General features: G+C 46.2%; 1 protein-coding gene across 1 annotated transcript in view; it reads left to right on the top strand.

Moving 5' to 3' along the window:
- The window catches only part of TWF1 (twinfilin actin binding protein 1), a 63,395-nt gene that overhangs the window by 13,008 nt on the left and 23,330 nt on the right, over window positions 1–27,057 (top strand). Inside the window, exons 2-4 of the mRNA XM_063927344.1 lie at window positions 17,972–18,049; window positions 18,639–18,817; window positions 19,193–19,288. Coding sequence (XP_063783414.1) covers window positions 17,972–18,049; window positions 18,639–18,817; window positions 19,193–19,288 — 353 coding nt within the window. The remainder of the gene's footprint in view (window positions 1–17,971; window positions 18,050–18,638; window positions 18,818–19,192; window positions 19,289–27,057) is intronic.

Genomic DNA, 27,057 nt, shown 5'->3' with positions numbered 1-27,057 from the left:
CATCCACTACGGACTCCGAGAAATAGAATTATCGGTAAGTAAATTCTTATTTTTTTATTTTACAGTGAGACCTGCTGGCAACAGGCTCACTGCATCGAGGGACTAAGGGGAGAAGAAGCGAACCTACCTGCTTACAGCTAGCTTGGGCTTCTTAGGCTACTGGACACCATTAGCTCCAGAGGGATCGACCGCAGGACCCGTCCTTGGTGTTCGTTCCCGGAGCCGCGCCGCCGTCCCCCTTGCAGAGCCAGAAGCATGAAGATGGTCCGGAAAATCGGCGGCAGAAGACTTCAGTCTTCACCAAGGTAGCGCACAGCACTGCAGCTGTGCGCCATTGCTCCTCATACACACTTCACACTCCGGTCACTGAGGGTGCAGGGCGCTGGGGGGGGGGGGGCGCCCTGAGCAGCAATAAAAACACCTTGGCTGGCAAAATAACCACAATATATAGCCCCAGAGGCTATATATGTGGTAATTACCCCTGCCAGAATACAGAAAAAGCGGGAGAAAAGTCAGCTGAAAAAGGGGCGGAGCCATCTCCCTCAGCACACTGGCGCCATTTTTCCCTCACAGTTCCGCTGGAAGGAAGCTCCCTGACTCTCCCCTGCAGTCTACACTACAGAAAGGGTAAAAAAGAGAGAGGGGCACTAAATTTAGGCGCAGTTTAATACTATAAGCAGCTATAAAGGGTCATAATTCAGTTAGTCCCTGCATTATTATAGCGCTCTGGTGTGTGCTGGCATACTCTCTCTCTGTCTCCCCAAAGGGCTTTTGTGGGGTCCTGTCTCCTTTAAGAGCATTCCCTGTGTGTGTGCGGTGTGTCGGTACGGCTGTGTCGACATGTTTGATGAGGAGGCTTATGTGGAGGCGGAGCAGATGCCTATAAATGTGATGTCACCCCCTGCGGGGCAGACACCTGAGTGGATGGACTTATGGAGGGAATTACGTGCAAGTGTCGACTCCTTACATAAAAAAATTTGACGACATGCCAAATGCGGGACAGCCGGCTTCTCAGCTCGTGCCTGCCCAGACAATTCAAAGGCCGTCAGGGGCCCTGAAACGCCCACTACCTCAGATGGCAGACACAGATGTCGACACGGATACTGATGCCAGTGTCGACGACGATGAGTCAAATTTAATGTCCACTAGGGCCATTCGTTGCATGATTGAGGCAATGAAAGAGGTATTATACCTTTCTGATATAAACCCAGGTACCTCAAAAAAGGGTATTATGTTTGGGGAGAAAAAACTGCCAATAGTTTTTCACCCATCTGAGGAATTGAATGATGTGTGTGAAGAAGCGTGGGCTTTCCCCGATAAAAAATTGGTAATTTCAAAAAAATTACTAATGGCGTTCCCTTTCTCGCCAGAGGATAGGTCACGTTGGGAAACTCCCCCTAGGGTGGATAAAGCGCTCACACGTTTGTCTAAAAAGGTGGCACTACCGTCTCCGGATACGGCCGCCCTAAAGGAACCTGCTGATAGAAAGCAGGAGGCTATCCTGAAGTCTATATACACACACACACTGGTGTTATACTGAGACCAGCTATTGCTTCAGCCTGGATGTGCAGTGCTGCTGCTGCTTGGTCAGATTCCCTGTCGGAAAATATTGACACCCTAGACAGGGACACTATATTGCTAACCGTAGAGCATATAAAAGACTCAGTCTTATACATGAGAGATGCACAGAGGGAGATCTGCCGGCTGGCATCTAGAATAAGTGCATTGTCCATTTCTGCTAGGAGAGGCTTATGGACTCGGCAGTGGACAGGAGATGCAGATTCTAAAAGGCACATGGAAGTTTTGCCTTATAAGGGTGAGGAGTTATTCGGGGATGGTCTCTCAGACCTTGTTTCCACAGCAACAGCTGGGAAGTCAGCATTTTTGCCCCATGTCCCCTCACAGCCTAAGAAAGCGCCGTATTACCAGGTACAGTCCTTTCGACCCCAGAAAAACAGGCGGGGAAAAGGCGGGTCCTTTCTGTCTAGAGGCAGAGGAAGGGGGAAAAAGCTGCAACACACAGCAGGTTCCCAGGACCAAAAGTCCTCCCCCGCTTCTTCCAAATCCGCCGCATGACGGTGGGGCTCCACAGGCGGAGCCAGGTACGGTGGGGGGCCGCCTCAAAAATTTCAGCGATCAGTGGGTTCGCTCACGGGTGGATCCCTGGATCCTTCAAGTAGTATCTCAGGGGTACAAGCTGGAATTCGAGGCGCCTCCCCCCCCGCCGTTTCCTCAAATCGGCCTTACCGACAACTCCCTCGGGCAGGGAGGCTGTGCTAGAGGCCATTCACAGGCTGTATTCCCAGCAGGTGATAGTCAAGGTACCCCTACTTCAACAAGGACGGGGCTACTATTCCACACTGTTTGTGGTACCGAAACCGGACGGTTCGGTGAGACCCATTTTAAATTTGAAATCCTTGAACACATACATAACAAAATTCAAGTTCAAGATGGAATCGCTCAGGGCGGTTATTGCAAGCCTGGACGAGGGGGATTACATGGTATCCCTGGACATCAAGGATGCTTACCTGCATGTCCCCATTTACCTTCCTCACCAGGAGTACCTCAGATTTGTGGTACAGGATTGCCATTACCAATTCCAGACACTACCGTTTGGACTGTCCACGGCACCGAGGGTGTTTACCAAGGTAATGGCAGAAATGATGATACTCCTTCGAAAAAAGGGAGTTTTAATTATCCCGTACTTGGACGATCTCCTTATAAAGGCGAGGTCCAGGGAGCAGTTACTGGTCGGAGTAGCACTATCTCGGGAAGTGCTACAACAGCATGGCTGGATTCTAAACATTCGAAAGTCACAACTGGTTCCTTCCACACGCTTACTGTTCCTGGGGATGATTTTGGACACAGAACAGAAAAAAGTGTTTCTCCCGCAGGAGAAAGCCAAGGAGCTGTCATCTCTAGTCAGAGACCTCCTAAAACCAAAACGGGTATCGGTGCATCACTGCACACGAGTCCTGGGAAAAATGGTGGCTTCATACGAAGCAATTCCATTCGGCAGGTTCCATGCAAGGACCTTCCAGTGGGACCTCTTGGACAAGTGGTCGGGATCGCATCTTCAGATGCATCAGCTGATAACCCTGTCTCCAAGGACCAGGGTGTCTCTACTGTGGTGGCTGCAGAGTGCTCATCTTCTAGAGGGCCGCAGATTCGGCATACAGGACTGGGTCCTGGTGACCACGGATGCCAGTCTTCGAGGCTGGGGAGCAGTCACACAGGGAAGAAACTTCCAAGGACTATGGTCAAGTCAGGAGACTTCCCTGCACATAAATATTCTGGAACTAAGGGCCATTTACAATGCCCTAAGTCAGGCAAAACCCCTGCTTCAAAACCAGCCGGTACTGATCCAGTCAGACAACATCACGGCAGTCGCCCATGTAAACCGACAGGGCGGCACAAGAAGCAGGATGGCGATGGCAGAAGCCACAAGGATTCTCCGATGGGCGGAAAATCATGTGTTAGCACTGTCAGCAGTGTTCATTCCGGGAGTGGACAACTGGGAAGCAGACTTCCTCAGCAGACACGACCTACACCCGGGAGAGTGGGGACTTCATCCAGAAGTCTTCCTGCTGTTGGTAAACCGTTGGGAAAGGCCACAGGTGGACATGATGGCGTCCCGCCTCAACAAAAAGCTAAAGAGATATTGCGCCAGGTCAAGGGACCCTCAGGCGATAGCTGTGGACGCTCTAGTGAAACCGTGGGTGTACCAGTCGGTTTATGTGTTCCCTCCTCTGCCTCTCATACCAAAGGTACTGAGAATAATAAGAAGGCGAGGAGTAAGAACGATACTCGTGGTTCCGGATTGGCCAAGAAGAGCTTGGTACCCAGAACTTCAAGAAATGATATCAGAGGACCCATGGCCTCTACCGCTCAGACAGGATCTGCTACAGCAGGGGCCCTGTCTGTTCCAAGACTTACCGCGGCTGCGTTTGACGGCATGGCGGTTGAATTCCGGATTCTAAAGGAAAAGGGCATTCCGGAGGAAGCCATTCCTACGCTGATAAAAGCCAGGAAAGAAGTAACCGCAAACCATTATCACCGTATTTGGCGAAAATATGTTGCGTGGTGTGAGGCCAGGAAGGCCCCAACAGAGGAATTTCAGCTGGGTCGTTTTCTGCACTTTCTACAGTCGGGAGTGACTATGGGCCTAAAATTGGGTTCCATTAAGGTCCAGATTTCGGCCCTGTCGATTTTCTTCCAGAAAGAACTGGCTTCACTGCCTGAAGTTCAGACTTTTGTAAAGGGAGTGCTTCATATTCAGCCCCCTTTTGTGCCTCCTGTGGCACCTTGGGATCTCAATGTGGTGTTGAGTTTCCTAAAATCACATTGGTTTGAACCACTATAAACTGTGGATCTGAAATATCTCACGTGGAAAGTGGTCATGTTATTGGCCTTGGCTTCGGCCAGGCGTGTGTCAGAATTGGCGGCTTTGTCATGTAAAAGCCCTTATCTGATTTTCCATATGGATAGGGCAGAATTGAGGACTCGTCCTCAGTTTCTCCCTAAGGTGGTATCAGCTTTTCACTTGAACCAACCTATTGTGGTGCCTGCGGCTACTAGGGACTTGGAGGATTCCAAGTTATTGGACGTAGTCAGGGCCTTGAAAATTTATGTTTCCAGGACGGCTGGAGTCAGGAAAACTGACTCGCTTTTTGTCCTGTATGCACCCAACAAGATAGGTGCTCCTGCTTCTAAGCAGACTATTGCTCGCTGGATTTGTAGCACAATTCAGCTGGCGCATTCTGCGGCTGGATTGCCGCATCCTAAATCAGTGAAAGCCCATTCCACGAGGAAGGTGGGCTCATCTTGGGCGGCTGCCCGAGGGGTCTCGGCTTTACAACTTTGCCGAGCTGCAACTTGGTCAGGGGCAAACACGTTTGCTAAATTCTACAAATTTGATACCCTGGCTAAGGAGGATCTTGAGTTCTCTCATTCGGTGCTGCAGAGTCATCCGCACTCTCCCGCCCGTTTGGGAGCTTTGGTATAATCCCCATGGTCCTTACGGAGTTCCCAGCATCCACTAGGACGTCAGAGAAAATAAGATTTTACTCACCGGTAAATCTATTTCTCGTAGTCCGTAGTGGATGCTGGGCGCCCATCCCAAGTGCGGATTGTCTGCAATACTTGTATATAGTTATTGCCTAACTAAAGGGTTATTGTTGAGCCATCTGTTGAGAGGCTCTGTTATATTTCATACTGTTACCTGGGTATAGTATCACGAGTTATACGGTGTGATTGGTGTGGCTGGTATGAGTCTTACCCGGGATTCCAAATCCTTCCTTATTGTGTCAGCTCTTCCGGGCACAGTATCCTAACTGAGGTCTGGAGGAGGGGCATAGAGGGAGGAGCCAGTGCACACCAGATAGTACCAAATCTTTCTTATAGAGTGCCCATTCTCCTGCGGAGCCCGTCTATTCCCCATGGTCCTTACGGAGTTCCCAGCATCCACTACGGACTACGAGAAATAGATTTACCGGTGAGTAAAATCTTATTTTCTGGCCTGAATAAGTGTGGGAATTACTTCACTGGGAATACCCTTAACCGCCATGCCGTCAAACGCAGACGCGGTAAGTCCTGATACACGCACGGCCCCTGTTGTAACAGGTCCTTGCGCAGAGGAAGAGGCCAGGGATCTCCTATGAGTAATTCCTGAAGCTCTGGATACCAGGCCCTCCTTGGCCAGTCTGGGACAATGAGGATCGCCCGGATCTTTGTTCTTCTTATGATCTTTAGAACTTTTGGAATGAGAGGAAGTGGAGGGAATACATACACCGACTGAAACACCCACGGTGTCACCAGTGCATCCACTGCTATTGCTTGAGGGTCCCTTGACCTGGAACAATATCGCTGAAGCTCCTTGTTGAGACGAGATGCCATCATGTCTATTTGAGGAACTCCCCAACGACTTGTCACCTCTGCGAAGACTTCTTGGTGGAGGCCCCACTCTCCTGGATGGAGATCGTGTCTGCTGAGGAAGTCTGCTTCCCAGTTGTCCACTCCTGGAATGAATACCGCTGACAGAGCGCTTGCATGTTTTTCCGGCCAGCGGAAAATCCTTGTGGCTTCTGCCATCGCCGCTCTGATTTTCGTTCCGCCCTGACGGTTTATGTACGCTACTGCTGTTGTCCGACTGGATCAGTACAGACAGATCTCGAAGAAGATGTTCCGCCTGCAGAAGCCGTTGCAGAAGCAAATGGCCATTAACTCCAGAACATTTATGTGGAGACAAGTTTCCTGACTTGACCATCTTCCTTTGGAAGTTTTCTCCTCTTGTGACTGCCCCCCAGCATCGGAGACTTGCATCCGTGGTCACTAGGACCCAGTCCTGTATCCCGAACCTGCGCCCCTGTAGGAGGTGAGAGCTGTGCAGCCACCACAGAAGTGATACCCTGGTCTTGGAAGACAGGATTATCCTCTGGTGCAGATGGGACCCGGTCCACTTGTCCAACAGGTCCCACTGAAACACTCTGGCATGGAACCTGCCAAACTGAATGGCCTCTTAGGCCGCAACCATCTTCCCCAGCAACCGAATGCATTGATGGATTGACACTCTTGCTGGTTTCAGAATTTGACCAGACTTTGAAGTTCCAGAGCCTTTTCCACAGGAAGAAAGACTCTGTAGTTCTGTGTCCAATATCATTCCCAAAAATGTCAACCACGTCATCGGAATCAACTGTGATTTTCGCAAGTTTAGGAGCCAACCATGTCGTTGAAGAACTGTCATGGAGAGTGCAACGTTTTGGACCAACTGGTCCCTGGATCTCGCCTTTATCAGGAGATTGTCCAAGAATGGGTATTGCTTGCGAAGGAGAACCATCATCTCCGCCATCACTTTGGTCTATCCACGGCTCCGAGGATTTTCCCCAAACGGCAACGTTTGAAATTGATAGACAATTCTGAATTGCAATCTTAGGTAAGCCTGATGCGTAGGATAAATGGGAACATGTAAGTAGGCATCTTTTATGTCCACCGACACCATAAAATCCCCTTCCTCCAGACTGGAGATCACTGCTCGGAGAGACTCCATCTTGAAGTTGAATCTCCTTAGGTAGAAATTCAGGGATTTCAGGTTTAGGATTTGTCTGACCGAGCCGACCGGCTTCGGGACCACAAACAGGCTCGAAAGGTGACTGGGGAACCTTGACGATAACTTGATTTTGACACAATTTTCGTATTGTGTCGCAAACTACCTCCCTGTTGGGAAGAGAAGCTGGTAAGGCCGATTTGAGAAAAAAAACGGCGAGGGGGGACGTCTTGAAACTCCAGCTTGTACCCTTGGGATACTTTTTTTTAAATCCAAGGGTCTAGGTTCGAATGAACCCAAAACTGACTGAAGAGTTTGAGACGGGCCCCCACCGGTGCGGACTCCCACATAGGAGCCCCAACGTCATGCGGTGGAATTGGCGGAAGCCTGGGAGGACTTCCGCTCCTGGGAGCCTGACAAGGCTGGAGATCGTTTACCTCTTCCTCTTCCTCTAGTAGCAAGGAAGGAAGAACCTTGGCCCTTTCTGAATTTATTGGGCCGAAAGGACTGCATCTGATAATGGTGCGTTTTCTTTTGTTGTGGAGGAACATAAGGTAAAAAGGATGACTTACCCGCGGTAGCTGTAGACACCAAATCATCAAGGCCATCTCCAAATAAGGCCTTACCTTTATATGGTAGAGATTCCATTGGTGAATCCACAACGCACGCCTTGCTGAGACAGCCATGGCATTGGCCTTTGATCCCAAAAGACCAATATCTCTCGCAGCTTTCTTAAGGTATGCTGCAGCGTCCTTGATATAACCCAGCGTCAAGAGGATGTTATCCCTGTCTAGGGTATCTATATCAGATGACAAGTTATCTGCCCACTTTTCGATAGCACTACTTACCCACGCAGACGCAATGACAGGTCGGAGTAGTGTACCCGTGGTCACATAAATGGAGTTTCTTGTTTACGATCCGCAGGATCCTTAAGGGCCGCCGTGTCAGGTGACGGGAGAGCCACCTTTTTAGACAAACGAGACAAGGCCTTGTCCACAGTGGGGGGTGACTCCCACTTTTCTCTATCTGTCGAGGGAAACGGATAAGATGCCATAATTCCTTTTGGGAATCTGAAACTTTCTGTCAGGACCTTCCCAAACTTTTTCAAATAGCGTGTTCAGTTCATGAGAGGGAGCAAACGTTATCTCAGGTTTCCTTTCTTTAAACATACAGACCCTTTTATCAGTGATACTTGGGTCCTCAGTGATATGTAACACATCTTTAACTGCCACAATCATGTACTGAATGCTTTTTGCCAATTTTGGGTCTAACCTGGAATCGCTATAGAAGACACTGGAAGCAGTGCCTGTGTCGGTATCGGTGTCAGCCAACTGGGCCAACTTACGTTTTTGTGACCCTGAGGGGACCTGACTTTGTAATAACATATCTTCCACAGATTTCTTCCATGCCTGTGTTTGCGATTCAGACTTATGTAGCCTCTTACTAATAAGAGCCACGTTAGCATTCAAGGCGTTCAACACATTTACCAAATCAGGTGTCGACGGTGCCGACAGGGTCACCCCGCAGCTGTCTGTGTCCCTAATACAGCCTCCTCCTGGGTAGAGCCTTCAGCCTCAGACATGTCAACACTCGTGCACCAAACACCCACCGACTCACCGGGCATATAGGGGACAGACCCACAGTAAAGTCTGTCAGAGAGACACACAGAGAGTTTGCCAGCTCACAACCCAGCGCCCAATCACCGGTTCTGAAACACTAAAGAATGCCCAAGACCTGCAGCGCTTTATATTAAATATATATATATATATATATATATATATATTGCACCAATATTCTGTGCCCCCCCCCCCCCCCCTCCGTTTGCACCCTGACACTTATTCAGAAGTGTGAGGAAGGACCAGCGTCTCTGCAGCCTGTGTAGAGGAAAATGGCACTGAGCTGTGTGAGCTGTGAGGAACGAAGCCCCGCCCCCTTAATGGCGCGCTTCAGTCCCGCTTTAATTAACTATATATTTATATTGGCGGGGGTTAGGACAGTGCCTATGCACTTATGTCCCCTCTTGCCAGTTTAGTTTGAGGCTTTTCTGCTGCCCAGGGCGCCCCCCTGTAGTGCTGCTGTGTGTGGGAGCATGGCGCGCAGCATGCGATCGCTGTGCGGTACCTCAGAAATGCCGTCACTGAAGTCTTCATGATCTTCTTCTACTCCCCTGTCTTCTGACTTCTGGCTCTGTAAGGGGGGTGACGGCCGGCTCTGGGAACGAGCATCTAGGCGTACCTAGCGATCCAACCCTCAGGAGCTAATGGTGTCCTGTAGCCAGAAGCAGAGCCTTTGAACTCACGGGAAGTACAGTAGGTCATACTTCCCTCCCCTTAGTCCCACGAAGCAGGGAGACTATTGCCAACAGTTCTCCCTGAAAATAAAAAAGCTAACAAGTCTTTTTCAGAGAAACTCAGTAGAGCTCCTCAGAGTGCATCCAATCTGCCTGGGCACAATTCTAAAACTGGAGGTCTGGAGGAGGGGCATAGAGGGAGGAGCCAGTTCATACCCTTTCAAAGTCTTAAAGTGCCCATGTCTCCTGCGGATCCTGTCTATACCCCATGGTTTTAATGGTGTCCCCAGCATCCTCTAGGACTTATGAGAAATTTGGAATTTGCTCCAGGATCTCCTCACTGCTTATCTGTGAGAATAACAGTAGCTACTTCCCATCTCTGCCTACAAAGTGGAGAAAGGCATAGTACCTTCTGTACAACAACTTGCCAAGCACAGCCTTGGTAAAGGAGCGAGACAGCACCAACTCCTAAAGGGAGGAATTAGCTAGATTGGACCTCCTGTTAGGTAACTGGGTATTAAGGGCACACCAAAGCTGTTAGTAGCAAAGCAACAGCAGGGCATAAAGAGGCAGGGGGGAATGCTGTGTCCATCACTGGTTGAATAGATTCTAAGGGGTATATTTACTAAGGTGTGAGTTTTTTTAAAGTGGAGATGTTGCCCATAGCAACCAATCAGATTCTAGCTATTATCTTCTAGAAGCAGCTAGATAAAATGTTAAGTAGAATCTGATGTTGCTATGGACAACACCTCCACTTCTAAAAAAAAACTCACACCTTGGTAAATATACTAGAGATGAGCGCCTGAAATTTTTCGGGTTTTGTGTTTTGGTTTTGGGTTCGGTTCCGCGGCCGTGTTTTGGGTTCGAACGCGTTTTGGCAAAACCTCACCGAATTTTTTTTGTCGGATTCGGGTGTGTTTTGGATTCGGGTGTTTTTTTCAAAAAACCCTAAAAAACAGCTTAAATCATAGAATTTGGGGGTAATTTTGATCCCAAAGTATTATTAACCTCAAAAAACATAATTTACACTCATTTTCAGCCTATTCTGAACACATCACACCTCACAATATTATTTTTAGTCCTAAAATTTGCACCGAGGTCGCTGTGTGAGTAAGATAAGCGACCCTAGTGGCCGACACAAACACCGGGCCCATCTAGGAGTGGCACTGCAGTGTCACGCAGGATGTCCCTTCCAAAAAACCCTCCCCAAACAGCACATGACGCAAAGAAAAAAAGAGGCGCAATGAGGTAGCTGACTGTGTGAGAAAGATAAGCGACCCTAGTGGCCGACACAAACACCGGGCCCATCTAGGAGTGGCACTGCAGTGTCACGCAGGATGTCCCTTCCAAAAAACCCTCCCCAAACAGCACATGACGCAAAGAAAAAAAGAGGCGCAATGAGGTAGCTGTGTGAGAAAGATAAGCGACCCTAGTGGCCGACACAAACACCGGGCCCATCTAGGAGTGGCACTGCAGTGTCACGCAGGATGTCCCTTCCAAAAAACCCTCCCCAAACAGCACATGACGCAAAGAAAAAAAGAGGCGCAATGAGGTAGCTGTGTGAGTAAGATTAGCGACCCTAGTGGCCGACACAAACACCGGGCCCATCTAGGAGTGGCACTGCAGTGTCACGCAGGATGGCCCTTCCAAAAAACCCTCCCCAAACAGCACATGACGCAAAGAAAAAAAGAGGCGCAATGAGGTAGCTGACTGTGTGAGTAAGATTAGCGACCCTAGTGGCCGACACAAACACCGGGCACATCTAGGAGTGGCACTGCAGTGTCACGCAGGATGTCCCTTCCAAAAAACCCTCCCCAAACAGCACATGACGCAAAGAAAAAAAGAGGCGCAATGAGGTAGCTGACTGTGTGAGAAAGATAAGCGACCCTAGTGGCCGACACAAACACCGGGCCCATCTAGGAGTGGCACTGCAGTGTCACGCAGGATGTCCCTTCCAAAAAACCCTCCCCAATCAGCACATGATGCAAAGAAAAAGAAAAGAAAAAAGAGGTGCAAGATGGAATTATCCTTGGGCCCTCCCACCCACCCTTATGTTGTATAAACAAAACAGGACATGCACACTTTAACCAACCCATCATTTCAGTGACAGGGTCTGCCACACGACTGTGACTGATATGACGGGTTGGTTTGGACCCCCCCCAAAAAAGAAGCAATTAATCTCTCCTTGCACAAACTGGCTCTACAGAGGCAAGATGTCCACCTCATCTTCACCCTCCGATATATCACCGTGTACATCCCCCTCCTCACAGATTATCAATTCGTCCCCACTGGAATCCACCATCTCAGCTCCCTGTGTACTTTGTGGAGGCAATTGCTGCTGGTCAATGTCTCCGCGGAGGAATTGATTATAATTCATTTTAATGAACATCATCTTCTCCACATTTTCTGGATGTAACCTCGTACGCCGATTGCTGACAAGGTGAGCGGCGGCACTAAACACTCTTTCGGAGTACACACTTGTGGGAGGGCAACTTAGGTAGAATAAAGCCAGTTTGTGCAAGGGCCTCCAAATTGCCTCTTTTTCCTGCCAGTATAAGTACGGACTGTGTGACGTGCCTACTTGGATGCGGTCACTCATATAATCCTCCACCATTCTATCAATGTTGAGAGAATCATATGCAGTGACAGTAGACGACATGTCCGTAATCGTTGTCAGGTCCTTCAGTCCGGACCAGATGTCAGCATCAGCAGTCGCTCCAGACTGCCCTGCATCACCGCCAGCGGGTGGGCTCGGAATTCTGAGCCTTTTCCTCGCACCCCCAGTTGCGGGAGAATGTGAAGGAGGAGATGTTGACAGGTCGCGTTCCGCTTGACTTGACAATTTTGTCACCAGCAGGTCTTTCAACCCCAGCAGACCTGTGTCTGCCGGAAAGAGAGATCCAAGGTAGGCTTTAAATCTAGGATCGAGCACGGTGGCCAAAATGTAGTGCTCTGATTTCAACAGATTGACCACCCGTGAATCCTTGTTAAGCGAATTAAGGGCTGCATCCACAAGTCCCACATGCCTAGCGGAATCGCTCCGTGTTAGCTCCTTCTTCAATGCCTCCAGCTTCTTCTGCAAAAGCCTGATGAGGGGAATGACCTGACTCAGGCTGGCAGTGTCTGAACTGACTTCACGTGTGGCAAGTTCAAAGGGCATCAGAACCTTGCACAACGTTGAAATCATTCTCCACTGCACTTGAGACAGGTGCATTCCATCTCCTATATCGTGCTCAATTGTATAGGCTTGAATGGCCTTTTGCTGCTCCTCCAACCTCTGAAGCATATAGAGGGTTGAATTCCACCTCGTTACCACTTCTTGCTTCAGATGATGGCAGGGCAGGTTCAGTAGTTTTTGGTGGTGCTCCAGTCTTCTGTACGTGGTGCCTGTACGCCGAAAGTGTCCCGCAATTTTTCTGGCCACCGACAGCATCTCTTGCACGCCCCTGTCGTTTTTTAAAAAATTCTGCACCACCAAATTCAAGGTATGTGCAAAACATGGGACGTGCTGGAATTTGCCCATATTTAATGCACACACAATATTGCTGGCGTTGTCCGATGCCACAAATCCACAGGAGAGTCCAATTGGGGTAAGCCATTCCGCGATGATCTTCCTCAGTTGCCGTAAGAGGTTTTCAGCTGTGTGCGTATTCTGGAAAGCGGTGATACAAAGCGTAGCCTGCCTAGGAAAGAGTTGGCGTTTGCGAGATGCTGCTACTGGTGCCGCCGCTGCTGTTCTTGCGGCGGGAGTCCATACATCTACCCAGTGGGCTGTCACAGTCATATAGTCCTGACCCTGCCCTGCTCCACTTGTCCACATGTCCGTGGTTAAGTGGACATTGGGTACAACTGCATTTTTTAGGAGACTGGTGAGTCTTTTTCTGACGTCCGTGTACATTCTCGGTATCGCCTGCCTAGAGAAGTGGAACCTAGATGGTATTTGGTAACGGGGGCACACTGCCTCAATAAATTGTCTAGTTCCCTGTGAACTAACGGCGGATACCGGACGCACGTCTAACACCAACATAGTTGTCAAGGCCTCAGTTATCCGCTTTGCAGTAGGATGACTGCTGTGATATTTCATCTTCCTCGCAAAGGACTGTTGAACAGTCAATTGCTTACTGGAAGTAGTACAAGTGGGCTTACGACTTCCCCTCTGGGATGACCATCGACTCCCAGCGGCAACAACAGCAGCGCCAGCAGCAGTAGGCGTTACACGCAAGGATGCATCGGAGGAATCCCAGGCAGGAGAGGACTCGTCAGACTTGCCAGTGACATGGCCTGCAGGACTATTGGCATTCCTGGGGAAGGAGGAAATTGACACTGAGGGAGTTGGTGGGGTGGTTTGCGTGAGCTTGGTTACAAGAGGAAGGGATTTACTGGTCAGTGGACTGCTTCCGCTGTCACCCAAAGTTTTTGAACTTGTCACTGACTTATTATGAATGCGCTGCAGGTGACGTATAAGGGAGGATGTTCCGAGGTGGTTAACGTCCTTACCCCTACTTATTACAGCTTGACAAAGGGAACACACGGCTTGACACCTGTTGTCCGCATTTCTGGTGAAATACCTCCACACCGAAGAGCTGATTTTTTTGGTATTTTCACCTGGCATGTCAACGGCCATATTCCTCCCACGGACAACAGGTGTCTCCCCGGGTGCCTGACTTAAACAAACCACCTCACCATCAGAATCCTCCTGGTCAATTTCCTCCCCAGCGCCAGCAACACCCATATCCTCCTCATCCTGGTGTACTTCAACACTGACATCTTCAATCTGACTATCAGGAACTGGACTGCGGGTGCTCCTTCCAGCACTTGCAGGGGGCATGCAAATAGTGGAAGGCGCATGCTCTTCACGTCCAGTGTTGGGAAGGTCAGGCATCGCAAACGACACAATTGGACTCTCCTTGTGGATTTGGGATTTCAAAGAACGCACAGTTCTTTGCGGTGCTTTTGCCAGCTTGAGTCTTTTCAGTTTTCTAGCGAGAGGCTGAGTGCTTCCATCCTCATGTGAAGCTGAACCACTAGCCATGAACATAGGCCAGGGCCTCAGCCGTTCCTTGCCACTCCGTGTGGTAAATGGCATATTGGCAAGTTTACGCTTCTCCTCCGACAATTTTATTTTAGGTTTTGGAGTCCTTTTTTTTCTGATATTTGGTGTTTTGGATTTGACATGCTCTGTACTATGACATTGGGCATCGGCCTTGGCAGACGACGTTGCTGGCATTTCATCGTCTCGGCCATGACTAGTGGCAGCAGCTTCAGCACGAGGTGGAAGTGGATCTTGATCTTTCCCTAATTTTGGAACCTCAACTTTTTTGTTCTCCATATTTTATAGGCAGAACTAAAAGGCACCTCAGGTAAACAATGGAGATGGATGGATTGGATACTAGTATACAATTATGGACGGACTGCCACGGTTAGGTGGTATAAAAAAACCACGGTTAGGTGGTATATATTATAATAATAATACAATTATGGATGGACGGACTGCCTGCCGACTGCCGACACAGAGGTAGCCACAGCCGTGAACTACCGCACTGTACACTGGTTGATAAAGAGATAGTAGTATACTCGTAACAACTAGTATGACACTATGACGACGGTATAAAGAAAGAAAAAAAAATACCACAGTTAGGTGGTATATATTATAATAATAATACAATTATGGATGGACGGACTGCCTGCCGACTGCCGACACAGAGGTAGCCACAGCCGTGAACTACCGCACTGTACACTGGTTGATAAAGAGATAGTAGTATACTCGTAACAACTAGTATGACACTATGACGACGGTATAAAGAAAGAAAAAAAAATACCACAGTTAGGTGGTATATATTATAATAATAATACAATTATGGATGGACGGACTGCCTGCCGACTGCCGACACAGAGGTAGCCACAGCCGTGAACTACCGCACTGTACACTGGTTGATAAAGAGATAGTAGTATACTCGTAACAACTAGTATGACACTATGACGACGGTATAAAGAATGAAAAAAAAACCACGGTTAGGTGGTATATATTATAATAATAATACAATTATGGATGGACGGACTGCCTGCCGACTGCCGACACAGAGGTAGCCACAGCCGTGAACTACCGCACTGTACACTGGTTGATAAAGAGATAGTAGTATACTCGTAACAACTAGTATGACACTATGACGACGGTATAAAGAAAGAAAAAAAAATACCACGGTTAGGTGGTATATATTATAATAATAATAATACAATTATGGATGGACGGACTGCCTGCCGACTGCCGACACAGAGGTAGCCACAGCCGTGAACTACCGCACTGTACACTGGTTGATAAAGAGATAGTAGTATACTCGTAACAACTAGTATGACACTATGACGGTATAAAGAATGAAAAAAAAACCACGGTTAGGTGGTATATATTATAATAATAATACAATTATGGATGGACGGACTGCCTGCCGACTGCCGACACAGAGGTAGCCACAGCCGTGAACTACCGCACTGTACACTGGTTGATAAAGAGATAGTAGTATACTCGTAACAACTAGTATGACACTATGACGACGGTATAAAGAAAGAAAAAAAAATACCACGGTTAGGTGGTATATATTGTAATACAATTATGGATGGACGGACTGCCTGCCGAGTTCCGACTGCCGACACAGAGGTAGCCACAGCCGTGAACTACCGCACTGTACTGTGTCTGCTGCTAATATAGACTGGTTGATAAAGAGATAGTATACAATACATACAACAATATACTACTATACTGGTGGTCAGGCACTGGTCACCACTAGTCACACTGGCAGTGGCACTCCTGCAGCAAAAGTGTGCACTGTTTAATTTTAAATTAATATAATATTATGTACTCCTGGGGGCTCCTGCTATAACAACCTGCAGTGCTCCCCAGTCTCCCCCACAATTATTATAAGCTTTGCCTTTTATACATTGATGTGCAGCACACTGGGCTGAGCTGAGTGCACACAGACTGAGTCACACTGTGTGACTGGCTGCTGCTGTGTATCGTTTTTTTTCAGGCAGAGAACGGATATAGCAGAGAACGGATATATTATATTAAAATAAATAAAAGTTAACTAACAACAACTGCACTGGTCACTGTGGTAAACTCTGTCTGACTCTGCACAATCTCTCTCTCTCTTCTAATCTAATTTCTAATGGAGAGGACGCCAGCCACGTCCTCTCCCTATCAATCTCAATGCACGTGTGAAAATGGCGGCGACGCGTGGCTCCTTATATAGAATCCGAGTCTCGCGAGAATCCGACAGCGTCATGATGACGTTCGGGCGCGCTCGGGTTAACCGAGCAAGGCGGGAGGATCCGAGTCTGCTCGGACCCGTAAAAAAAACATGAAGTTCGTGCGGGTTCGGTTTCAGAGAAACCGAACCCGCTCATCTCTAAAATATACCCCTAAAAATAGTTTGTATGTAAAGTAATAATTTGATATTTAAGTTTGACTGCATAGCAGCTACCATCTGTTTTAATAGCTGTATATTTAAAGAAAGTATGTGCTTGCACATCTATGTAAAAATGCAATGAATTCCATTCCTGGCAGAGTTAAACATGCCTATAGATCTACTGTACATGATCTAGTAGTATTCCATAAGATTTGGATTGAATCTCCTAGCTCGTTGTATACTGCTACTTAGTGTAGTCCAGGGTCAGTCTTGTCCAAATACTGTCTTGCTGACCGATGCCCAGTATGGCAGCTATTACAGATACTGTGTGGAAGCTGCAACCCTATAACTACAATAGCCTGGTTGGTGTGTGCATTGGAATAATCTGTGGTTTAGTATATTCATTATTTAGATACATCAAGTTAGGCAAAGGTGTTCAAGTGAAGTTGTGGTATAAGTACTAGAACAGGGAAGTAAAATGACACCAGTCACTGGAGCGGTCTTTCCAGGCATGCTGATCAGTATCGCACACACAGTAAATCATGCATTAGGGTAGATCAGTTGTTCACATTTAGGCAATCATTTCCATACAGGAAAGAGCGGAGGAAAATACTGTGTGAGACACTAAGCTTGTTATGCTAGTTACAGCTGAAAGGCCAAAATATTTGAGATAAAGAAATTGTTTGTTTGTACTATTGTTATATCACCCGTGGTCAGCCATCTATATGGAAAGTTAACTAACTATTGCATATAGCAATTGAAATGCTAACAAATAATATACGAAAAGAAGAGACTACTGGAACAATTTGTTGTCAACTTGTTTTTACATATTTACCACAAATTCAAACAAGTACTGTATGTAATCCAGGCATGTTCCCTTTGTGAACCCTGTTTAATTAATTTAGTCTCAATTCTTTAATTTCCTTTATCCCTCGGAGCGGCTCAGTCCTGCCAAGTGTCTTACGCTGTATGGTGTACTGAAGCTAGTTGTACGAGGATATACAGCTTTTACAGCTAATACCTGTTTGCATCTTGAGCTTTTTTTTCTTTTAAAGCTTCAAATATGGAACTTTTTACATGGTCTTTCGTTTTAAAGCAAATGGCTCTCTCCCTTGGAAAATCGTTTACAGTATTATGTGATGGCTTTGTGTAATGTTATTTGACCGGGCATGTACTGTACTGTACTGTATTCACTGCTTGTAAACTTATACCTTTTTTTTTTTCTTTTCTTTCTACCAGCAAGTGAAGATGTCCAAGAAACATTTGCTAAAGCCAGAAATGGAAAGTACAGGCTATTGAAACTGGATATTGAAGATGGTTTGTAATAGATTTCTTTTCCAATTATGTGGAAATATGAACAGTATAAAATGTTAAGCAGGCAGTAAAGTGTGCCCAGTTATAAGATGACTATGTTCAAGTGTAAGTATTTTTATACACAGGGGAAGATTTATCAGTCATAAGAGAGAGATAAACTACTACATAGAAACAAATGAGCCGGTGCACCATACAACCATAATAATTATAATACATTTAATTATACATCATATCTGAGGTTTTTGTCATAAAATTGGCCAATATTATGAGCCTGCCCATAATGTAATTGATGTTATCGTTATACGATATAAACATGTGATACAAAATGTGTGTGTGAAGTGAAGACCACCATGTGAAAGTGCTGCAGGGGAGGCCGTGTCTGATTGTGTGAGCCATGTTTCTGTTATAGCCCACAGGGTGAGGGTTTTTTTAACATGAAAAGGTCATGGATAGATGTTTGTTGCAAAAAGAGTGTGCATTCCATAAGGTACATATTTAAATTTAACTTGTGCAAAAAGTGACATTTGTGTAAATTAGTAGTTTGTGTGTACCATTGTAATTTTTGCAGTATGTACATAAATGTATTTCACAGAACAACTGACTGTGAGCGTCCGTGAAAAGCCTGTAAGCTCGTGGGACAAAGACTTTGACTCCTTTATTTTGCCATTGTTAGAAGATAAGCAGCCATGTTATATTTTGTATCGACTGGATTCTAAGAATGCACAGGGATATGAGTGGCTCTTCCTGTCCTGGTCTCCGGACTACTCTCATGTAAGTTACTTAAGGACACAAATTAATATTCTTATTTTTCAGCTAAATTAATAAAAAAAAGTTTCTTTAAGAAAAATATTGTGTTAATTTGTTTTGTTATTCTCTAGACTTACGTAGAATTACGTTTTCCAACTTTATAGGATATTAAAAAGTGAAGGCGAGGCAAAGTTTTTTATTTTCTTTATTTCTTATCCTCTTCAAAAGTATGTTTACCTATATGGGAATAGTCTAATTTACTTAGTGTAGTAATTGTGCTTCAAAGTGTAAATATAGAGCATGCTTTTTTTATGTGTTTTTGATAACTAGCACTTTTATAGGTTTTGATTTGCACTACCTAAATATAATTTAAGATTTTTTATTTTTCTTTACATTTAGGTACGACAAAAGATGTTGTATGCTGCAACTAGAGCAACTGTAAAAAAGGAATTTGGAGGAGGACACATAAAAGAGGAACTATTTGGAACAGCCAAGGTAAGTGTGGTTGTAAACCTTATGATAAAATATAAATTGACACCATAATCTGCTTTTATTGATGTGGCTGAAGCCTTGTATTGCTATTATGTGATGCTGGGGATGGTTTATCTCTATCTATGGCATATTTATTAGTATTAACCTTTTTCTAATGTCAGCATACAAAGCACATAGCATTTATCAGAGAATGTTTAATCTTACACATGTCTGTGTTACAGTGGAACTTACTGTTTAAATTCTCACAAAAACTTCAACCTACCAGTATGTGTTTGGGCTGTGGGTGGAAGCCACAAGCACAAATACTTTTCTCTTTCGTCCTAGAATATGCTGGGGTCCATTTTAGTACCATGGGGTATAGACTGTTCCGCAGGAGCCTTCGGCACTTTAAGACTTTTTAACAGTGTGAACTGGCTACTCCCTCTATGCCCCTCCTCCAGACCTCAGTTTAGAAAATGTGCCTGGGAGACTGGATGCACACCAGTGGAGCTCTACAGAGTTCTGCGCTGGAAAAGACTTTGTTAGGTTTTTTATTTTACAGGGAAGGTGCTGGCAACAGCTTCCCTGCATTAAGGTACCAGCGCAGCGCGGGACGCTGCGCACAAACATGTCTCTCAGCACAGAATGCAGAGCGCGTGCGGGGAGGTGGTGGGGGGGGGGGGGGGCGCACTCGGGGGGACATGTGGAAATCCTTACTCTCACTGGCATAACAGTACACACATGGTGTACATACCCCTGCCAGTATAAATACTGTATTTACTGAGGCTGAACCGCGCCATTACAGGGGGCGGGGCTTCTCAGGCTTGCTAGTAACACTCAATTGGCGCCATTTTCTCCTCACAGAGATGCCGGAGCGCTGATCCTGAACGCTGCGTCTCCTCACACATCGCTGATACAAGTACCAGGGTGTTATAGAAGGGGAGGGGAGCACATAGTGTGTTGAGGTCTGTGGACTTCATATTGGATAAAAACGCTGTGGTTGTGTGTGTGTGTGAAAATATCTATATATATATATATATATATATATATATCTATATATCTATATATATATCTATATATATATATATATATATATATATATATATATATATATATATATATATATTTAAAAATAGGGGGGAGATTATTGCGCCACTTGTGTACAACACCAATGAACTAAGAACCACGTGCAATTAAAATAAATGACACTCCCTAATGGTTAGTACAGGGCGTCAGCTGTCCCCCAAAACACAGGGATGGTGGTTCCCTGAAGCAACGGAAAAAACACACAGGGGGGTGGGGGATATAGCGACCATCGGTGTCTTAAATTAATTCCATAAAAATGGATCTAAAAGTATATAAAAACTGACCAGATCAGATAAATCTGAATAATGGGAATTTATTTACACAAAGAAAAACAGACAATGATTAACTAAAAATTACTAAAACTTGGTATGAGGTCAGACTTCATCAAGGGGTCAAAACCCCTTGATGAAGTCTGAATGACGAAACGCGTTGGCCAACCTGGCAGTGACCTCATACCAAGTTAAGTTAAAATTGTTTTACATATTTTAACATACATTTTAACTGGTATTATATTATATTGTGTCTATTGTTTTTATCCTATTTTTTAAGAAGATTTGCTGTTCAAATTTTAGTAATTTTTAGTTGTGCAATCATTGTCTGTTTTTCTTTGTGTAAATAAATTGCCATTATTCAGATTTATCTGATCTGGTCAGTTTTTATATACCTTTAGATCCATTTTTATTGAATTAATTTAAGACACCGATGGTCGCTATATCCCCCACCCCCGTGTGTGTGTGCGTGTGTGTATATATATATATATATATATATATATATATATATATATATATACATATACATATACATATATACAGGTTGAGTATCCCTTATCCAAAATGCTTGGGACCAGAGGTATTTTGGATATGGGATTTTTCCGTATTTTGGAATAATTGCATACCATAATGAGATATCATGGTGATGGGACCTAAATCTAAGCACAGAATGCATTTATGTTACATATACACCTTATACACACAGCCTGAAGGTAATTTTAGCCAATATTTTTTCTCTGACGTCCTAGTGGATGCTGGGAACTCCGTAAGGACCATGGGGAATAGACGGCTCCGCAGGAGACTGGGCACATCTAAAGAAAGATTTAGGACTATCTGGTGTGCACTGGCTCCTCCCCCTATGACCCTCCTCCAAGCCTCAGTTAGATTTCTGTGCCCGGCCGAGCTGGATGCACACTAGGGGCTCTCCTGAGCTCCTAGAAAGAAAGTATAGTTTAGGTTTTTTATTTTACAGTGAGACCTGCTGGCAACAGGCTCACTGCACCGAGGGACTAAGGGGAGAAGAAGCGAACCTACCTAAGTGGTGGTAGCTTGGGCTTCTTAGGCTACTGGACACCATTAGCTCCAGAGGGATCGAACACAGGACCCGACCTCGTCGTCCATTCCCGGAGCCGCGCCGCCGTCCCCCTTACAGAGCCAGAAGCAAGAAGGTCCGGAAAATCGGCGGCTGAAAACTTCTGTCTTCTCCCAGGTAGCGCACAGCACTGCAGCTGTGCGCCATTGCTCCTCATGCACACCACACACTGCGGTCACTGATGGGTGCAGGGCGCTGGGGGGGGGGCGCCCTGAGCAGCAATAAATAGCACCTTGGCTGGCAAACTGACACCATATATAGCCCCAGGGGCTATATAGGTGTATATTAACCCCTGCCAGAATTATTAAAATAGCGGGAGAAAGCCCGCCGAAAAAGGGGCGGAGCCATCTCCCTCAGCACACTGGCGCCATTTTCCCTCACAGCTCAGCTGGAAGGATCGCTCCCTGGCTCTCCCCTGCAGTCCTGCACTACAGAAAGGGTTAAAAAGAGAGGGGGGCACAAAAATTAGGCGCAGTATATTATAATAATGCAGCTATAAGGGAAAGCACTCTCTATAGGTGATATCCCTGTGATATATAGCGCTCTGGTGTGTGCTGGCATACTCTCCCTCTGTCTCCCCAAAGGGCTTTGTGGGGTCCTGTCCTCTGTCAGAGCATTCCCTGTGTGTGTGCTGTGTGTCGGTACTGCTGTGTCGACATGTATGATGAGGAAAATGATGTGGAGGTGGAGCAAATGCCTGTGAATGTGATGTCACCCCCTGCGTGGTCGACACCTGTGTGGATGGACTTATGGAAGGTGTTCATTCCGGGAGTGAACAACTGGGAAGCAGACTTCCTCAGCAGGCACGACCTCCACCCGGGAGAATGGGGACTTCATCCAGAAGTCTTCCAAATGCTGGTAAACCGTTGGGAAAGACCACAGGTGGACATGATGGCGTCCCGCCTCAACAAAAAGCTAAAAAGATATTGCGCCAGGTCAAGGGACCCTCAGGCGATCGCTGTGGACACCGTGGGTGTACCAGTCGGTTTATGTGTTTCCTCCTCTGCCTCTCATTCCCAAGGTACTGAGAATAATACGAAGGCGAGGAGTGAAAACTATACTCGTGGTTCCGGATTGGCCAAGAAGAGCTTGGTACCCGGAACTTCAAGAGATGCTTTCAGAGGACCCTTGGCCTCTGCCGCTCAGACAGGACCTGCTGCAGCAGGGGCCCTGTCTGTTCCAAAACTTACCGCGGCTACGTTTGACGGCATGGCGGTTGAACACCGGATCCTGAAGGAAAAGGGCATTCCGGAGGAAGTCATCCCTACCCTGATCAAAGCCAGGAAGGATGTCACCGCAAAACATTATCACCGCATTTGGCGGAAATATGTTGCTTGGTGTGAGGCCAGGAAGGCCCCAACGGAGGAATTTCAACTGGGTCGATTCCTGCATTTCCTGCAAGCAGGGGTGACGTTGGGCCTCAAATTGGGGTCCATTAAGGTCCAGATTTCGGCCCTGTCGATTTTCTTCCAGAAAGAACTGGCTTCACTGCCTGAAGTTCAGATTTTTGTCAAAGGAGTTCTGCATATTCAGCCTCCTTTTGTGCCCCCAGTGGCACCTTGGGATCTCAATGTGGTTTTGGAGTTCCTGAAATCACATTGGTTTGAACCACTTAAGACTGTGGATTTGAAATACAGGTTGAGTATCCCTTATCCAAAATGCTTGGGACCAGAGGTATTTTGGATATGGGATTTTTCCGTATTTTGGAATAATTGCATACCATAATGAGATATCATGGTGATGGGCCCTAAATCTAAGCACAGAATGCATTTATGTTACATATACACCTTATACACACAGCCTGAAGGTAATTTTAGGCAATATTTTTTATAACTTTGTGGATTAAACAAAGTGTGTGTACATTCACACAATTCATTTATGTTTCATATACACCTTATACACACAGCCTGAAGGTCATTTAATACAATATTTTTAATAACTTTGTGTATTAAACAAAGTTTCTGTACATTGAGCCATCAAAAAACAAAGGTTTCACTATCTCACTTTCACTCCAAAAAGTCCGTATTTCGGAATATTCCGTATTTCGGAATATATGGATATGGGATACTCAACCTGTATCTCACGTGGAAAGTGGTCATGCTGTTGGCCCTGGCTTCGGCCAGGCGTGTGTCAGAATGGGCGGCTTTGTCCTATAAAAGCCCTTATCTGATTTTCCAGATGGATAGGGCAGAGTTGAGGACTCGTCCTCAGTTTCTCCCGAAGGTGGTATCAGCGTTTCACTTGAACCAGCCTATTGTGGTGCCTGCGGCTACTAGGGACTTGGAGGATTCCAAGTTACTGGACGTAGTCAGGGCCCTGAAAATTTATGTTTCCAGGACGGCTGGAGTCAGGAAAACTGACTCGCTGTTTATCCTGTATGCACCCAACAAACTGGGTGCTCCTGCTTCTAAGCAGACTATCGCGCGCTGGATTTGTAGCACTATTCAGCCGGCGCATTCTGCGGTGGGACTACCGCAGCCTAAATCTGTAAAAGCCCATTCCACAAGGAAGGTGGGCTCATCTTGGGCGGCTGCCCGAGGGGTCTCGGCTTTACAACTTTGCCGAGCTGCTACTTGGTCAGGGGCAAACACGTTTGCAAAATTCTATAAATTTGATACCCTGGCTGAGGAGGACCTGGAGTTCTCTCATTCGGTGCTGCAGAGTCATCCGCACTCTCCCGCCCGTTTGGGAGCTTTGGTATAATCCCCATGGTCCTTACGGAGTTCCCAGCATCCACTAGGACGTCAGAGAAAATAAGAATTTACTCACCGGTAATTCTATTTCTCGTAGTCCGTAGTGGATGCTGGGCGCCCATCCCAAGTGCGGATTGTCTGCAATACTTGTAAATAGTTATTGTTACACAAATCGGGTTGTTATTGCGAGCCATCTGTTCAGAGGCTCCTTTTGTTATCATACTGTTAACCGGGGTTCCTATAACGAGTTATACGGTGTGATTGGTGTGGCTGGTATGAGTCTTACCCGGGATTCAAAATCCTTCCTTATTCTGTCAGCTCTTCCGGGCACAGTGTCCTAACTGAGGCTTGGAAAAGGGTCATAGGGGGAGGAGCCAGTGCACACCAGATAGTCCTAAATCTTTCTTTAGATGTGCCCAGTCTCCTGCGGAGCCGTCTATTCCCCATGGTCCTTACGGAGTTCCCAGCATCCACTACGGACTACGAGAAATAGAATTACCGGTGAGTAAATTCTTATTTTATAACTTTGTGCATTAAACAAAGTGTGTATACATTCACACAATTCATTTATGTTTCATATACACCTTATACACACAGCCTGAAGGTCATTTAATACAATATTTTTAATAACTTTGTGTATTAAACAAAGTTTGTGTACACATTGAGCCATCAGAAAACAAAGGTTTCACTATCTCAATCTCACTCAAAAAAGTCTGTATTTCGGAATATTCCGTATTTCGGAATATTTGGATATGGGATACTCAACCTGTGTGTGTGTGTGTGTGTGTGTGTGTGTGTGTATGTATATGTGTATATATGTATATATATATATATATATATATATATATATATATATATATATATATATATATTCAATACATATAGGGCGCGTGGTGTGGACTGGCAATTCCCTCTGGGTCCCTCTGACCGACATTAGGGTAGATCTGTCCCCAATAGCTCCCCCTGTGTGTGAGTGGTGTGACTGTACACGTGTGTACAATGTCTAGAGAAAGTTCTTCCCCGGAGGAACCCATTTTGGAGGCACAAGAGTGTTCTGAGCCGGTGTGGGTGAGAAAGTTGCAGAGTAATATGGCTAAACTGGCAAAGAAATTCTCTGAGTCTGAACAACAGACAAAGTATTGGAGACAGTGTGTGGAGGATGCTCTGTTTGCTGATTCCTCCACGTCATCCACTCGGGACCTCTCCAGTTCCCAGAAAAGGTCTCTGGCCCAAATTATGCAAAGAGACACTGACACAGATTCCGACACTGAGGTCGACACTGGGGACTTGAGGGGGGTAGACCCCAAACTGGCTAAGAGTATTCAATGTATGATAGTCGCTATAAAAGAGGTGTTAGAGTTTACTGACACAACACCTGCACCTGAGGAAAGAGATTATTTTAGATTAAATAAAAAACAGGTGGTGACTTTTCCTCCGTCTAAGGACTTAAATGCATTCTTTGAGGAATCCTGGGCTAACCCGGAAAAGAAGTTTGCTATTCCTAGAAGGTTGCGCGGGTAGCGTACCCTTTCCCTGAAGAGGACAGGCATAAGTGGGAGTCGCCCCCAATGGTAGTCACCTCAGTTTCTAGGTTGTCGAAGAAAATAATTTTGCCTGCCCCAGGGTCAGCTTCGTTAAAAGAACCTGCTGACCGCAAGTTAGAGACGACTTTAAAGTCCATCTATATTGCTACGGGTACGTTACTCAGGCCCACAATTGCTTCTGCGTGGGTAGGTAATGCAGTGGAAAAGTGGGCAGACAATTTGATTGTTAATATTGACACGGTTGATAAAGATGATATGCTTCTAATTCTAGGTCATATCAAAGATTCTGCAGGTTACTTAGTTGAGGCTATGAAGGACCTTCACTTACTGGGCTCGAGCCTCTGGTATGGCGATTTCAGCCCGCAGGGTGCTCTGGATCCGCCAATGGAATGCTGACGCAGATTCCAAAAGAAATATTGAGGCGCTCCCCTACAATGGTGAGGCCCTTTTTGGGAAAAGTTGGATGCCATGATATCAACTACTACATCTGGCAAATCAGCATTTCTGCCATCGGCAACTGCACCGCCTAAAAAAGTATATCATTCTCATACTATGCAGTCCTTTCGGCCCAACAGGTACAAAAAGGCCAAAGGTACCCCTTTTTTCACAGGAAAAGGGCGAGGAAGAGGTAGAAAACCTACAACACCATCAGGCTCACAGGAGCAGAAGTCGGCAACTACTTCTGCTAAAGCCACAGCATGACGCTGGGGCTCCCCTGCGTGAGTGCCATTGGGTGGGGGCACGTCTACTGTTTTTCAGCCAGGTCTGGGTACACTCAGATCTGGATCCTTGGATATTACAGATAGTATCCCAAGGTTACAGGTTGGAATTTCAAGACCTTCCCCATGCCGATTTTTCAAATCAGCCTTGCCAGTTTCTGTTCAGGACAGCACGAATGTGCTGAACGCAATACAGAAATTATGTCAAGACAAGGTAATTTCCTTGGTTCCTGCCGAACAAAAGAACCAAGGTTTTTATTCAAGCCTGTTTGTGGTGCCGACGCCGGATGGCTCGGTCAGACCGATTTTAAACCTAAAATCTCTTAATCTTTATTTGAAAAGGTTCAAATTCAAGATGGAGTCCCTGAGAGCGGTGATCTCCAACTTGG

This window comes from Pseudophryne corroboree, chromosome 6, assembly GCF_028390025.1.
Source record: "Pseudophryne corroboree isolate aPseCor3 chromosome 6, aPseCor3.hap2, whole genome shotgun sequence".
Classification (NCBI taxonomy): Eukaryota; Metazoa; Chordata; class Amphibia; order Anura; family Myobatrachidae; genus Pseudophryne; species Pseudophryne corroboree.
The sequence above is the reverse complement of the archived record's forward strand: the minus strand, read 5'-3'. Positions and strand labels throughout refer to the sequence as shown.